The sequence below is a fragment of the Leopardus geoffroyi genome, chromosome X (genome assembly GCF_018350155.1).
Source record: "Leopardus geoffroyi isolate Oge1 chromosome X, O.geoffroyi_Oge1_pat1.0, whole genome shotgun sequence".
NCBI lineage: Eukaryota > Metazoa > Chordata > Mammalia > Carnivora > Felidae > Leopardus > Leopardus geoffroyi.
The window spans coordinates 109,445,844-109,462,481 of record NC_059343.1 but is presented as its reverse complement, the minus strand read 5'-3'; the positions used below and the strand labels follow the sequence as shown (position 1 = coordinate 109,462,481).

At 35.4% G+C, this 16,638-nt stretch overlaps 1 protein-coding gene across 1 annotated transcript in view; it reads right to left on the bottom strand.

Annotated features, from left to right (window-relative positions):
• LOC123594453 (olfactory receptor 13H1-like) overlaps window positions 1–16,373 on the bottom strand; it is a 38,271-nt gene extending 21,898 nt beyond the window's left edge. The window contains exons 1-2 of the mRNA XM_045471193.1: window positions 15,579–16,373; window positions 13,448–13,559 (exon numbers count right to left, since the gene is read on the bottom strand). Coding sequence (XP_045327149.1) covers window positions 13,448–13,559; window positions 15,579–16,373 — 907 coding nt within the window. The remainder of the gene's footprint in view (window positions 1–13,447; window positions 13,560–15,578) is intronic.
• Window positions 16,374–16,638: the final 265 nt, after the last annotated feature.

Below are 16,638 nucleotides of genomic sequence, written 5' to 3'. Positions count from 1 at the left end.
CAAATAGCATACTTTTCAGTTCTAGAATTTCCTTTTGATTCTTTTTCATAGTTTCAGATTCCATGTTGGGATACCCATTTGTCCACTTATTTTGACCACTTTTTCTTTTAAGTCCTTTAACATAATTATGATAGCTTTTTAAAATTATCCTTCTCTGCTAATTCAACATCTGGATGACTATGGTACCTATTTCTACTCACTTTTTTCTTATAAATTCATGTACATTTTTCTCTTTAATCACATGCCTAGTAATATTTGATTGCACAGTGGATACTATTGATGATATTTTATAGAGAATTTTTTATTCTCTTCCTCCTAAGAGTATTTCGATTTTTGTTCTAGCTGACAGTTAAATTATTGGCTAATCATCTTAAGCTTGTGGAGCTCTCATATTACTTTGTTAATTTGAGTCTGATTCTATTTTACCCTTAGTCTTGGGGTATATCTTAATCCTTGGACATAGTCTTTATTCCTAAGGCATGGTCCTTTGAGAGTTTTAATAGAAAGCCCAAGAGATTTAGAAATGTTTTCTAACTTGGTGGAATTCAGCCTCTAAACTCTGTCTTCTTTCTTGTAAACAACTCCTAAAATCTCTGTTCCAGTTTTTCAGCTTTATTTCTGCTGCCTTCTGTCAGTTTTCTTCTTATTTTTTTCAGTAAACACACAGTTCAGGGGTCATTTAAGTATTTGATAGGAGTTTGTATATAAAAATTGAGACTCACCTCTCTGTGACACTCTTTATTTTAGAGATGTTCCCCTTCAATTACTAGCCACTGTGGCAAGTCCCTAGTCCATCCTCTGATACCTCAAACCAATATGACTTGAGATTTCTGCTTGTTTTAGCCAACTCACGCCAAATCCCTGGGTAGTACTTTCAAAAGAAAAGCCATGTAGATAGAAATGGATCTTACCCATTGTGGTTTTGTTCTTTTGACAGTTGAATGTTGTCTAGTTTCTGACTTCAAATAGTTAATTTTAAATATTTTGTCCAGAGTTTTTTTTTTTTTAAATCTGTGAGATGATTGGTCCAAAAGAGCTACTTTGCCATTATCAGATTCCAAATTGGTTCTTTAAAAAAAACCTCAGGGGCGCCTGGGTGACTCAGTTGGTTAGGTGTCCAACTTTGGCTTACATCATGATCTTGTTGTTTCTGGGTTTGAGCCCCGCATCAGGCTCTGTGCTGACAGCTCAGAGCCTGGAGCCTGCTTTGGATTCTGTGTATCCCTCTCTGTCTGCTTCTCCCCTGTTCATGCTCTTTCTCTCTCTCAAAAACAAATAAACATTAAAAATTTTTTAAATATTCAAAAGAAAAAATAATTTTTGTATGACATATCTCACAGGATAAAATGTGCATTTGCATTTATAAACAAAAGTGAGAATGTAGAGTTTTCTGTGGTTTTTAATATAATACATATATCAGTTTCAGGGAAGGGTCTGTGTAACCTTGGGAACAATTATTCTCTCAGTAATCTATTTATAAAATGGAAAGTAATATCTATCTGAATTTGACTTCATAGAAAATGCCAGGTTTCTGGTCAGTTATCTGTTCTCATCTTAGTTGTCCTGTCAGCAGCATTTGGCACAGCTGATCATTCTCTTCTTGATACCCTTTGCTTTTTTGTTTGTTTTCTAGGATGATGCACTCCCCTGATTTGCTTTATAACTCACTGGCCACTCTGTTTCTGGTTTTTTCACAGTTTCTTTTTTCCATGACCTCTTAATGTTGGAGTTCCTCAGGTGTCAGTTCTTGAATTTTTTTTTTTTTTGTATTCTGTAGCTACTTATCTCTTGGTGATCTCATCCAGTCCCATGGCTCTGAATATACTGTCTGTGTTTACAATTTCCGTATTTCCGTTTCCAGCTCACATCTCTCCTCTGAACTCTAGACTCATGTATTTAACTGAATTATCTCTTTTTTTGTTTAATAGGCATTTCAAAATTAATATGTGAAAAACTGAAATCTTGCTGTCTACACTTCTTCTCTCCAAAATATTCCCTGGCATCCCATATTTCCATTATTCCCATCTTCAGTTGTTTAGAGCATAAATATTTGAATTATCTTTAACTCATTCTTTAAGATTCCTGATCCAAATCATCAATGAATCCTGGTGATCTTTCTCCTTCAAATATTTCAAAGACCCTGTCATTTCTTACTACTTTGATTTCTATCTTGTTCTAAGCCACCATCATCTTTTACCTAGGTTTTTGCAATATCCTTCTAAATAGTCTTTATGCTTCTACCCTTGCCCCATTAAAATAAATTTTTCCTACAACAGTCAGAATAACCCTTTTAAAATGTAAGTCAGATCACTCCACTACTCAAACTCTTTTATTTTTTTTTATTTTTTTTAAATTTATTTTTCCAACGTTTTTATTTATTTTTGGGACAGAGAGAGACAGAGCATGAACGGGGGAGGGGCAGAGAGAGAGGGAGACACAGAATCGGAAACAGGCTCCAGGCTCTGAGCCATCAGCCCAGAGCCTGACGCGGGGCTCGAACTCACGGACCACGAGATCGTGACCTGGCTGAAGTCGGACGCTTAACCGACTGCGCCACCCAGGCGCCCCACTCAAACTCTTTTAAAGTGTTAGGATTAATTACTCTTTTAAAGTGTTAGGATTAATTATAAGAGTATGTTGATGGGCTTATGAGGTATAAAGGTGTAATTTGTAAGACAAGATTACAAATGAAGGGGGAAGGAACTGAGTTTTATACAAGAGCAAAGCTCATTTATACTGTTGAAATTTAAGTGTTACTAATCCAAACTAGATTGTTATACATTAAGATGTTAATTTTTGGAGGTGCCGGGGTGGCTCAGATGGTTAAGCATCCAACTTCAGCTCAGGTCATGATCTCACACTGTGAGTTTGAGCCCCACGTTGGACCCTGTGCTATCAGTTCAGAGCCTGGAGCCTGCTTCGGATTCTGTGTCTCCCTCTCTCTTTGCCCCTCCCCCAGTCACACTCTGTCTCTCTCTATCAAAAAATGAATAAACGTTAAGGAAATTTTTTTAAATTTTTTTTTTCAACCTTTATTTATTTTTTTTGGGACAGAGAGAGACAGAGCATGAACGGGGGAGGGGCAGAGAGAGAGGGAGACACAGAATCGGAAACAGGCTCCAGGCTCTGAACCATCAGCCCAGAGCCCGACGCGGGGCTCGAACTCCTGGACCGCGAGATCATGACCTGGCTGAAGTCGGATGCTTAACCGACTGCGCCACCCAGGCGCCCCAAGGAAATTTTTTTAAGATGTTAATTTTTGGGATGCCTGAGTGGCTCAGTCGGTTAAGCATTGGACTTTAGCTCAGGTCATGATCTCACAGTTCATGAATTGGAGCCCCATTTTGGGCTCTGCACTGACAGCTCAGACCTTGGAGCCCACTTCAGATTCTCTGTCTCCCTCTCTCTCTCTCTGCCCTTCTCCTGCTTGTGCCATCTCTCTCCAAAATGAATAAATAAACATTAAAAGAGAGAGAGAGAGATAAAGGAAAGAGAAACAAATAAAAATAGATGTTAACTTTAATTCCTAAAGCCACCACTAAGTACATTACTCAAAAATGTATTAAGAGCCTAAATGTCCATCAACTGATGAATGTCTAAAGAAATTGTGATTTCTATACACAATGGAATACTATGTGGCAATGAGAAAGAATGAAATCTGGCCTTTTGTAGCAACGTGGATGGAACTGGAGAGTGTTATGCTAAGTGAAATAAGTCATACAGAGAAAGACAGATACCATACGTTTTCACTCTTATGGGGATCCTGAAAAACTTAACAGAAATCCATGGGGGAGGGGAAGAAAAAAAAAGAGGTTAGAGAGGAAGGGAGCCAAAGCATAGGAGACTCTTAAAAACTGAGAACAAACTGAGGGTTGATGGGGGGTGGGAGGGAGGAGGGGTGGATGATGGGTATTGAGGGCACCTTTTGGGATGAGCACTGGGTGTTGTATGGAAACCAATTTGACAATAAATTTCATATTTAAAATAAAAGTTATGCACAGAAAAAGGAAAAAAAAATGTATTAAAAGAAACAATTGAATTAAAATGAGATATAAGAAAATTTATATTTAACACAAAAGAAAACAATAATGGAGGAATAAAGGAACAAGTAAGATACATACAGAAAAGAAATAGCAAATGACAGATCTAAGTCCTACCTTATCAACAATAATATTAAATGTAAATGGATTATACTGTTCAATCAAAAGTCAGAAAGTTGCCAAAGGGATTTAGGAAAAAATCAAAGCATAATCCAACTACATGCTATCTACAAAAGACTTACTTTAGATTCAAAAGCACAAATGTGTTGAAAATAAATATTTGGAAAATATATACACCATAACAACAGTACCTAAAATAGAGCTGGTAGACCTAAACTATTATTGGACAAAGTAGGCTTTAAGGCAAACACTATTACTATAGACAAAGAAGAACATTCTGTAATGATGAGAGTGTGAATCCATCGAGGAGAAGTAACGATTATAAACATATTTACATCTAACAACAAAGCCAAAATATACAAAAAGTAAAAACTGAAGAATTCAAAGGAGGAGTAGGCAGTTCAACAATAATAGTTGGAGACTTCCACACTCCATTTTCAGTCATTGATAGAACAACTAGACAGAGGATAAACAAGAAAATAAAAGGCTTGAACAACACTATAAACTACTTGGATCTATCAAGATCTCACTGAACACTGTATTCAACAACAGAATAAACATTTCTCTCAAGTTCACATAAAACATTTCCAAGATAGATCATATACTAGAACATGCAACAATTTTCAAGAAATTTAAAATAACTGAAGCCATACAAAGTATGTATATGATCACAATAGAATAAAATTAGAAATTAATAGCAGAAATTAGAGTAATTCCCAAATATATGGAAATTAAGTATTCTAAATAATCAATAGGTGAAAAAAATGACAAGGTAAATTAGAAGGTACTTTGAAATGAGTGAAAACACAAAAAATACCAAAATTCATGAGATATAGCTAAATCAGTAAAAGGTAAATAGCTGTACACATCTATATTTTAAAAAGAAATATTTAAAGTCAGTAACCTAAGCTTTCACATTATGAAAGTAGAAAGTGAAGATAAAACTAAACTCAAAACATTGAGAAACAAACAATAAAGGCTAGAATGAAAGTAAATGAAATAGAGAAGAGAAAAATAATAAATTCACTGAAATCAAATATTTATTCTTTGGAGAGATCCAAAAATTGATAAACTCTTACCTTCAGTTACAAGAGAGACAGAGACAGAGAAAGAAAGAGAAGAGAGAGAGAGAGAGAGAGAAAGAAAGAAAAAACACAAATTTCTAAAATCAGAAATCAAACTTGTGACATCTCTACTAACCTTAGAAACATGAGAATAATTATAAGAGAATACTATTAATAATTGTATACTAAACTTGATAAAGTAAGTGAAATGAACAAATTTCAAGAACCACACAAACTGCCTCAAGAAGAAATAGAAAATCTGAATAAACCTATAATAAGTGAAGTGATTGAATTAATAATCAAAAATCTTTCCACAAAGTAAAGACCATCCCATATGGATTAACTGTGTAATCCTTCCAAACATTTGGAGAATAATTGACGCCAATCCTTCACAAAATATTCCAAAAGTAGAAGAGAAGGGAATACTTCCCATCATTCAATAGAGCTAATATTACCCTGAAATCAAAATCAGACAGACCTCAGAAGAAAATTAAAAACTAGTATCCCTTTTGAATATATACCTCCAAAATCCTTAAAATATGCCAGCAAAGTAAATTCAGCATTATATAAAAATAATGATTCACCATCATTATGTAATATTTATCCCAAGAATGCAAAGTTGGCTTAAATGAATTCATTAAAAGACAAAAATCATATTATCTAAATGGAAACAGTTAAATAATTTGATAAAATCTAATACCCTTTCATGATAAAAAAAAAAAAATTAGGCAACTAGAAACAAAAAGGATGTCCTTCAGCCTGGTAAAGTCCATCAATCAATGAAAACCATGCAGCTAACATTGTAATTAATGGTGAAACACTGAAAACTTTCCCCCTAAGATCTTGGAAGATGACGAGGATTTCTACTTTTACCACTTCTATTCAACATTGTACTGCAATTTTTGCCAGGAAAATTAGGCAAGAGAAAGAAATAGAATCATCCAGATTGGAAAAGAAGTACAGCTTTCTCTATTCAGACTTATGATCTTGTATATGGGAAATTCTATGGAATCCACAGAAAAACCTACTAGACAAGTTTAACCTTTTTAAACAAGTTTTCAGGGTATAAGATTACTATGCTAAATCAATGCTATTTCTGTACACTAGCAATGAACAACCAAAAAAGAAGTTAAGAAAACAATTCCAATTACAATAGTATCAAAAAGGATAAAATACTTAGGAATAAATTTAACAAAAGGAGTACAATGAAAACTACAAAAAATATTGAAATAAAACCTATCAACATGATACCACATTAACAAAACAACAGATTAAAAAAAATTGTTTCAATAGATGCAGAAAAAGCTTTTGACAAAATTCAATATTTGTTAATAAAAACTGTCAACAAACTATTTAGAGGGAAGATACCTCAACATAATAAAGGCTGTATATGAAAAACCCACAGCTAACATCACATTCAATGGTGAAAAGCTGAGAGCTTTTCCTTTAAGATTAGGAACAAGCTAAGGTTGTCCAGTCTCATCTCTTTTATTCACCCTAGTACTGGAAGTTCTGGCCACAGCAATCAGATGAGAAAAAGAAATAAAAGGAATCAAATTGGTAAGGAAAAAGTAAAACTTTCATTATTTTCAGATTTCATGATACTATACATAGGAACCCCTGAAGACTCCACCAAAACAATTTATTCATTTAAAAGTAATAAAAGAAATCAGTAAAGCTGCAGGATACAAAATTAATACACTGAAATTGTTTGTGAATCTATACACTAATAACAAACTAGCAGAAAGTGAAATTGAGAAAACAATTCCATTTATAATTGCACCAAAAAGAATAAAATACCTAGGAATAAACTTATCCAAGGAGGTGACGGGCCTGTACTCTGAAAACTGTAAGACATTGAGGAAAGAAATTGAAGACAACACAAATGGAAAGATATTCCATGCTCACTGATTGGAGGAATTAATATTGTTAAAATGTCCATACTAAAAGCAATCTACAGATTCAATGCAATTCCTATTAAAATACCAACAGCATTTTTCACAGAACTAGGACAAATAATTCTAAAGTTTGTACGGAACTACGAAAGACCTAGAATAGCCAAAGCAACCTTGAGGAAGAAGAACGAAGCTGGAGGTATCACAATCCAAGATTTCAAGATACACTACAAAGCTGTAGTAATCAAAACAGTTTGCTATTGGCACAAAAATAGACACATAGATCAGTGAAATAGAATAGAGAACTGGGAAATAAACCCACATTTATATGATAAATTAATCAATGACAAAAGAGGTAGGAATACACAATGGGGAAAAGACAGGCTCTTCAACAAATGGTGGTGGCAATACTGAACAGCCACATGCAAAAGAATGCAACTGGGTTACTTTATTACACCATACACAAAAATGAACTCAAAATTAATTGAAGACCTAAATGTGAGACATAAAACCATAAAATTCCTATAAGAAAACATAACATACCTTGACATTGGCATTAGCAACAATTTTCTAGATATGTCTCCTCAGGCAAGAGAAACAAAAGAAAACTAAACTATTGGGACTACACCAAAATAAAAAGCTTTTCACAACAAATGAAACTACCAACAAAACTAAATGGCAACCCACTGAATGGGAGAAGATACTTGTAAATGATATGTCTGATAAGGGGTTAATATCCAAGGTATATAAAGAATTTGTACAACTCAACACCAAAAAACCAAATAATCTGATTAAAAAATAGGCAGAAACCTCAATAGACATTTTTCCAAAGAAGGTATACAACTGGCCAACAGACGCAAGAAAAGATGCTCAACATCACTAATTTTCAGGGCAAATAAAAGCCACAGAGATATCACCTTACACTTGTCAGAATGGCCAGAATAAAAAAGATAAGAAATAACAAGTGTTAGCAAGGAAACGGAGAAAAAGGAACACTTGTGCACTGTTGGTGGGTATATAAACTGGTGCACCCTCTGTAGAATACAGTATGGAAGTACCTCAAAAATTACAAATAGAAATACTATATGATTCAGTAATTCTACTAGCAGGTATTTACCCAAAGGAAATGAAAACATTAATTCAAAGAGATATATGCATCCCTATGTTTATTGCAGCATTATTTACAATAGCCAAGATAATGGAAGCAACCCAAGTGTCAATGGATAGGTGGATAAATAAATAAGATGTTGTTCTATCTATCTATCTATCTATCATCTATCAATCATCTGTCTATATAATGGAAGCAACCCAAGTGTCATTGGATAGGTGGGTAGATAAAGATGTGATTATCTGTATCTATATCTTTATATGTTTAGATAGATAGATGATAGATAGATAGATAAATAGATAGATATAGTGGAATATCAGCCATAAAAATGAGTGAGATCTTGCCATTTGTGACATGTCATGGACCTAGAAGTTATTATGCTAAATGAAATAAGTAAAAAAAAAAAAAAAAAAAAAGAAGTAACACTGAGAAAGGCAAATACCATATGATTTCACTCCTAGGTGAAATCTAAAAAAACAAATGAATAAATAAACAAAAAGCAGAATCAGACCTGTAAATAGAGAAAACAAACTGATGGTTGCTAGAGGGGAGAGGAATGGGGGATAAGCAATATGGGTGAAGGGAAGAGGGAGTTATGGGCTTCCAGTTATGGAATGAATAAGTCATGGGAATAAAAGGCACAGCATAAGGAATATACTCAATGTTATTGCCAAAGCATTGTATGGTGACAGATGGCGGCCACACTTGTGGTGACCATAGCGTAATGTATACAGAAATTGAATCCCTATGTTGTACACCTGAGACTAATGTAACATTGTGTGTCAACTATACTCAAAAAACCAAACAAACAAACTGTGTGGTACTGATATAAGGGTGGACATATTGATCAATGGAGTAGAACTAAACATCTAATAATAAACCCATATATTTTTGGTCAATTTATTTTTGACACAGGTGCCAAGACAATCCAATGGGTAGAATGGCAGTCTTTTCTACAAATGGTGCTGGGACAAGTGGATATGCACATGCAAAAAGATGAAATTGAAACCCCACCACACACCATATACAAAAGTTAACTCAAAATGGACCAAAGTCCTAATTGTCAGAGTTAAAAGCTTGCAACTCTTAAGGGGTGCCTGAGCACCTCAGTCGGTTAAGCATCTGACTTCAGCTCAAGTCATGGTCTCACAGTTCATTGGTTTGAGCCCTGCGTCAGGCTCTCTGCTGTCAATGCAGAGCCTGCTTCGGATCCTCTGTCTCCCTCACTCTACTCCTCCTCCAGCCTCTCTCTGTCTCTCAAAAATAAATAAACATAAACATTTTTTTAAAAAAGTTTGCAACTCTTAGAACAAATATAGGCATAAATATTTGTAACATAAATATTTTGGTATAAATATTTGTGACACAGGCCTAAATATTAGGTAGTGATTTCTTAGATATGGTACCAAAATCACAAGGCACACACCAAAAAACCCCAATAAACTTGACATCATCAAATTAAAATGTGTTTGTACTTCAAAGGATACTACTAAGAAAGTAAAAAGACAACCCACAGAATGGGAAAAAGTATTTTCAAATTAGGTATCAAATAGGGATTTATATATAGAAGATAAAGAGAGCTCTTTCAACTCAATAGTAAACAAATAACCCCATTAAAAAATGAGCAAAGGATCTGAAAATACATTTCTCGAAAGCTAAACGAATGGAAAAAAAGCACATAAAAAGATGCACAACATCATTGGTTATTAGGAAAATGCCAATCAAAATCACAATGAGGGGCGCCTGGGTGGCCCAGTCTGTTAAGCTACCGATTCTTGATTTCAACTCAGGTCATGATCTCACGATTCGTGAGATGGAGCCTCACATCAGGCTCCATGCTGGCAACACGGAGCCTGCTTGGGACTCTCTCTCTGCCCCTCCCCTGCTCACACACACTCTCTCTCTCAAAATAAATAAACATTAAAAAAATTACAATATTTTGTTGCATTGGCTAAGATATGGAGTAATTAGCAACTTCATACATTCCTGTGGTATGGGTTCCCACATATCTCTAGTTTTGCAGATACATGTGTATTACATCCTGAAGCTTATTATTTCTGAAAATATAAGGAGAAGCACTGGATGAATTTGGTATATCCATATACTAGAATATTATTCAGCCACAAAACATTAATCAACATAAATAAATCTTGAAAACATTATGCTAAGGTGAACAACCCACATATTGTATGATTTCCTTTACATAAAATGTCTTGAATAAGGAAATTCATAGAGATGGAAAGTACATTTGTGGTTACTGGAGGCTGAGGAAAAGGGAAAATGGGGAGTAACAGCTAATGTGTACAGGGTTTCTTTCTAGGGATGATGAAAATATTCTGGAATTAGTGGTGATGATTGCACATCTTAGTCAAGGTACTAAATGGCATTGAATTGTTCTATTTGAAATGGTGAAATTATGGCATGTGAATTATATCTCAATAAAGCTTTTTAAAAATGCTGAAGTCCTTACAATGATCAAGAAGTACCTATGCAGTTTGATCTCTTGTTCCTCTCTGAGCTCATCTGCTGCTTTCCTCCTTTTGGCTCACTCCCATGCAGCCACCTGGCTTCCTTGGTGTTCTTCAAATATGTTATGTGTTCTTCTACTTTAGCGCCTTTGCCTGGAATATTATTTTCCTACATATTCACACACTTCCCCCTCGTTGTTCAAGTTCCAAATTCTCAGGTAGGACTTTTCTGATCATTCTATTTAAGAAGTGCCTATCCTATCTTTCCCTATATGTTACCATGCTTTTATATTTTAACAACATACTGTATGATTTATTTTTATGGTTTAGGTTCCTGCACCATAACATAAGCCTTATGAATGTGGAGACATTTTTTACTCATTGATGTGTCCCAAAAGCCTAGAACAATGCCTGGTACACACAGTAGGTTCTCTCTATGTCTCTTTATCTTTCTCTGTGTGTCTTTATTAAACATTCATTTGTATATTTATGTTTACTTGTTGTTGAAGGAAGGAAGGAAGGAAGGAAGGAAGGAAGGAAGGAAGGAAAGGGGGGGGGAGGAGTGAATGTTATACTGCCTACCCATCCCCTTGCTCACTTAGCTCTAGCTAAACTTGTCTTCTTTCTGTTCCTTTAACATGCTCAGTTCTTTCTTCAGAGCCTTTGTATTTTTTCCCTTATTCTAGTGCACTCTCTTTCCTCAACTCCTCAAAGTTCACAATAAGCATTTAATGGATCTTCAGTTTCAGTTTAAATATTACTTCTTCTGAGAGATCTTATCTTACAATCTGATCCAAAATACATCTCACATTTCACTCTAGCTTCCTGTTTGTTTCCTTCCGAGTACTTATCATGCTTTTTAAAGTCATTTATTTGTATATGTGATCATCTATTTAATATCTGTTTCTGTATCAAAATGTTTAGCACCTAAGGTCAGGAACTTTGTCTTTTTTACTGTGGATTCCAAGTGCTAGCAAATTACATAACACATAGAAGGTACTCAATAAGTTTTGCTTTGAATGAGTAAAGTGAGGAATAAAAAGAGGCAAAGTGTTAACCTCCAACACTTACAGCCAGACACACATACAGGCCTGTGTATGCTTTCCATAATTTCAGGTATGGGATTCAGCCAAGTGAAGTGTGATAACCTTGCTGCACACAGAATAAACTAGGCATTTCAACATACAGGATCTCTGGTGCCAGAGTTATATAATATTTAATGATGATAAGGATAGTAAAAATAATTAATATTTCATTGGCTTCCTATTTGACAATACTGTGCTAGGTGTTCTACATTGTTGATCTTATTTGATCCTCATAGCAACCCTATGAAGTAGAGACTTATTATTATTATAATGAATATTACTATTGTTATCAACTGCATAGATGAGGATGGGGGTATGAGGAAGGTTAAAGTAACGTGCCCAAGGATGCACAGCTAAAAAATGGTATTTTATTTTATTTTTAATTTTAAGTAGGCTCCATGCCCAACATGGAACTTGAACTCACAGCCCTGAGGTCAAGAGTCACATGTTCTACCCACTGCACCAGCCAGGCGCCCCCAAGAAGTGGTCTTTTAAATCTCAAAAGTCTCAATTCAAATTGTTAGAGGTCTTTCTAACAATAAAGTCTGTGTGTGCATGTCTTTGTGTGTATGTGGGATGGCAAATACTAGTATACAGGGCCATTGACTCAAACATGTTAGTGAAAAAAACTTTAGTGACTGTTTTATTTTTTTATTTTTTTAATGTTTATTTATTTTAGAGAGAGAGAGAGACAGCCAGAGTGCGAGCGGGGGAGGGGCAGAGAGAGAGGGAGACACAGAATCTGAAGCAGGCTTCAGGCTCTGAGCTGTCAGCCCACAGCCCGATGTGGGGCTCGAACCCACAAACCATGAAATCATGAACTTAGCGGAAGTTGGACGCTTAACCGACTGAGCCACCCAGGTGCCCCTATCGGGTGACTGTTTTAACCAAAACAACAAAAATATTGCAGGAATAGGTGAGCCATTTTCTGTGTGCTCGTTTCCATATGATGAAAAGAGTAGCTTTAATAGTTCTGCTTTCATGACTTGTTGAAACTCAAGGAGCATGCAACAGACAATTAATTTCACTTTCTTATTAGTACCGGTGTGTTGACAGACTCACTCAAAAGCCAATGATAGTTTCTTAGCTTTTTAAAAATTATAAATTTCTTTCTTTTGAACACTTCCAGGTGGGCTTTCAAGTGTATTTTTCTTTCTTTCTTTCTTTCTTTCTTTCTTTCTTTCTTTCTTTCTTTCTTTCTTTCTCTCTTTCTCTCTTTCTCTTTCTCTTTCTCTTTCTCTTTCTCTTTCTCTTTCTCTTTCTCTTTCTCTTTTTTTTCTTTTTCTTTTTCTTTTTCTTTTTCTTTTTCTTTTTCTTTTTTCTCTCCTGCTGCCAGGACATAGCTCAAAGCTCTTTTCTCAGTTATGTTGATTTTGAAGGGGTCAGTTCAACCTTCTAAGACGTCGCCTGGTGATTTTGGCACACGTTATGAGAAGATGGTGTGCGGGGAGGCAGAGTTGCCCATTATCACCTGCAAGTCATAAGTGCTGTTTGGCAGAGATAAGAAATTTAAACACCTCCCAAGGCATAGGTACTTCCAAAGTATTGCTTTGTTTATTATAAGTCAAACTTGTTCATTTTGAAGACAACTTTCCCAATACACTTTTAACAGAAAGGCAACTTATGCACATATCTCTGATTAGTTGTTCTTATAATCTCTTACTTACACTTTCTATTCATCCAGTCTTGATTTCGTGTCAGAAATTTTCCTGCAGCTTGTTCTCCACTTCCAGATGTAACATATTTCTCTCTCCAGAGAGAACCCTGTCTAACTTCTTCCTGAGGTAATCAAAAGGGAAGACATTAGTTCACCTGTCTAATTTTCTCTTGCAGCTAAAAACGTCCCTGCCTCTCCCCAATAAATTTCTTTCTGTCAGCAAAAGTCACATCTCACTGCTTGTTCTTCTCTACCTCTTCTTAGTCCCTAATGAAAATGATCAAACTCCAATAAGTATTAGGTTTGCAGTTTCACTCCTTTTTTTTTTTTTCCTTTTGAGGAATCATGTTTGTTTCCCCCCTCTAGTGTTTGACTTTATCTGTTCACCATGTCTTGTTAGTTATTAGTACCTTCCGTTTTGTTTCAGGAGTGCTTTAGGTTAAATGAAGAGTATTAGAAACGCCAGAAATAAAACTTACAAAAGAATTTGTTCAAGGTTAAATTGGCAATGTTACAACAATGTTTGCATAACACCATAGATTCCTTTTCTAAAAAGTTCTCTGTTGGCATTCCCACACTTTTATTATTTTCATTTTCATTTACAATAGTCTTCTGTCGGCTTGTGTTGGTGACCAATTAGGTATTAATTTCTTACTTACAGAGTGAAATAGAATGGATCAAACTGGGATCTGCCTGTTAGGATTTATCTGGAAACAGTGGTGAAGTGAATCAATGTTGAAATAAATTTGGGGGCTTTTTATTAGTCACAAGTAGCCCACCGCAGCATTTTCTGTTTCCAAAATTGGATTGATTCATTGTCATTTTGACCCAATGACAAAGACCCTGACTCTTGAAATACAATTGACCAATGAACATGGGAAACATATTCAACCTCATCTCTAATAAGATAAATTCACATTAAGACAACAGAACCTATTTTTTTCAGTGTATCATATTCTCATGAATTATTTTAAAAAGATACAGTCATTATTGGTACAGACATAAATGAATGAACACTCATATAATGGGTATAGATGTTAGAGAGTGAATTGACAGTGTTTTTCTTTTTTGGCTGACATGTATTCAGTGTCCACCACATGCCGAACATATGATAGAAGATTAACATGCATCATCTCATTTCATTCTCAAACCAGCTTTGTGGGGTAGGCACTCTTATAATCCCCATTTTACAGATGAGAAAATTGAAACTGAGAGATGGAAAGTAAGAAATCCCACACGGCCATAAGTCTCAGTCTTAAACACATGTCTGCTGGATTCTAGAACCAATGTAAGCCTCATTGAGTGTTGGGATTACAGGTGCTTTTTTATTTTTTCTCTACCTGCCTCATGTATTTAAAAATAATGAACATTAGAATTTTTATAATCCAAAAATACAGTACACATTTTCTTGTTTGTTAAGGAGTTTTAAAGGGATTAGATTTGCTCTGTGAGGTCAACTTTGGAAGCAGCATGCGATTATTCATGACTACGGTACGTTGACAGAGAAAATGGGTCCTGATCTACTTATCCAGACATGTAATTGTAAGTTCCATAGGGTCATCATTTCTGTCGCTCGGTACCTACACAGTCTTGAAGGGCTTTTTGCTTCATCAGAAGGCTTTCTATGTGGAAGTCTTATGTAGCAGTTGAGTAATTTTCCTCTCTGCACACTCACATTCATCTCTCTCTGAAGCTTGGGTAATGATATACCTCATAGAAAAAGCATCAAAAAAAAATGTCCATCTTGCAACTTTGTTCTTTACCATCTACCAAAGAGAATCTTAGAATATTGAAATATTTCTCGTTCAGTAAAATGACATAACTACATAGGATTCAAATGTACTAATTATTATTTTGTTTTATAAATGCTCCCACAAGATAGTCCTGTATAATTTATTATGTAAATGAATGGCATTGTAAATGTTTAACATATCTTTTTCAGTGGGAGGATATTCTTTATCACATGCTTGTTGGAAATAGAAGAAATGCATTTGAAACTAATGGTCTTATGAAAATATTTTACTATTTATACCTTGTTATTTTTATAAGTCAGTGTCAAGCTGTCAGATGAACCTCCATGGGATATCATGTCCTTTCTAGGATTCTTTCTTTCAAATAATTTTTCTTAGGACATCTTTCACATCTTTGTTTCTCAAGGTGTAAATAAGGGGGTTCAACATAGGAGTTACAACATCATAAAATGCAGAGATGACTTTACCCTGGTCCTGGGACTCCCTTGACTGAGGTTTCAGGTACATGTAGATGGCTGTTCCATAAAATATGGTGACCACAGTCAGATGGGACCTATAGGTGGAAAAAACTTTCAGTCTGCCCTCTGCAGAGTGGATCCTTAGCATGACAACCACAATGCGAGTATAGGAGATGAGAATGAAGATAAAAGGTAGGGGCAGTGTGAATATGCCTATGACCAGACCCAGAATAAGTCTGACTGGGGTGTTTGAGCCGGTGAGCTTCAATAGGGCCTGGACCTCACAGGTAAAATGATTGATGACATTGCATCCACAAAAATGGGCAGGAATTGCAATGATCAGTATTATTGCTAAAAGGAAGGCACTGGCCCAGGTCACCATGGTCAACTGTATGCAGACCTGGTTGTTCATAATGATGGTGTAACACAGGGGATTAGATATTGCAATAAATCTATCATAAACCATGATAGCAAGGAGGAGACACTCTGTCATCCCCAGAAAAATAGTGATTGTCATCTGACCATAACAGCTAGTATAAAAAATGATAGGGTAGTCTTTTAAACCATTGAACAACCAAAAAGGTACTGAATTGCTAGAGTAACAGATTTCGAGGAAGGACAGGTTACTTAGGAAAAAATACATAGGGGTGAGAAGCTGGTCATCAACTCTAACCATGACAAGGATTAGACTGTTACCCACCAATGTGATCAGGTAAACTGCTACCATGGTGCAATAAAAGCAACCTGGGATTTTGGATAGTTGGAGAAACCCACCAGGATGAATTCTGTCACTTCATTGTCATTTTCAGTACCCCAAATAGCCATTTTCTTCTATCTGCTGAGAAAGAAGAAATTCAATTCATTTTAATTTGAGGAACATTTATTGGGGTTCTTCTGTGTCCTCAGTCCTATATCAGGTGATATTAGGAAAAGATGTTTGAGAAAGAAGGGATACTGTGGAAGCTTATATTCTAATTTGGGAGATAAAACAC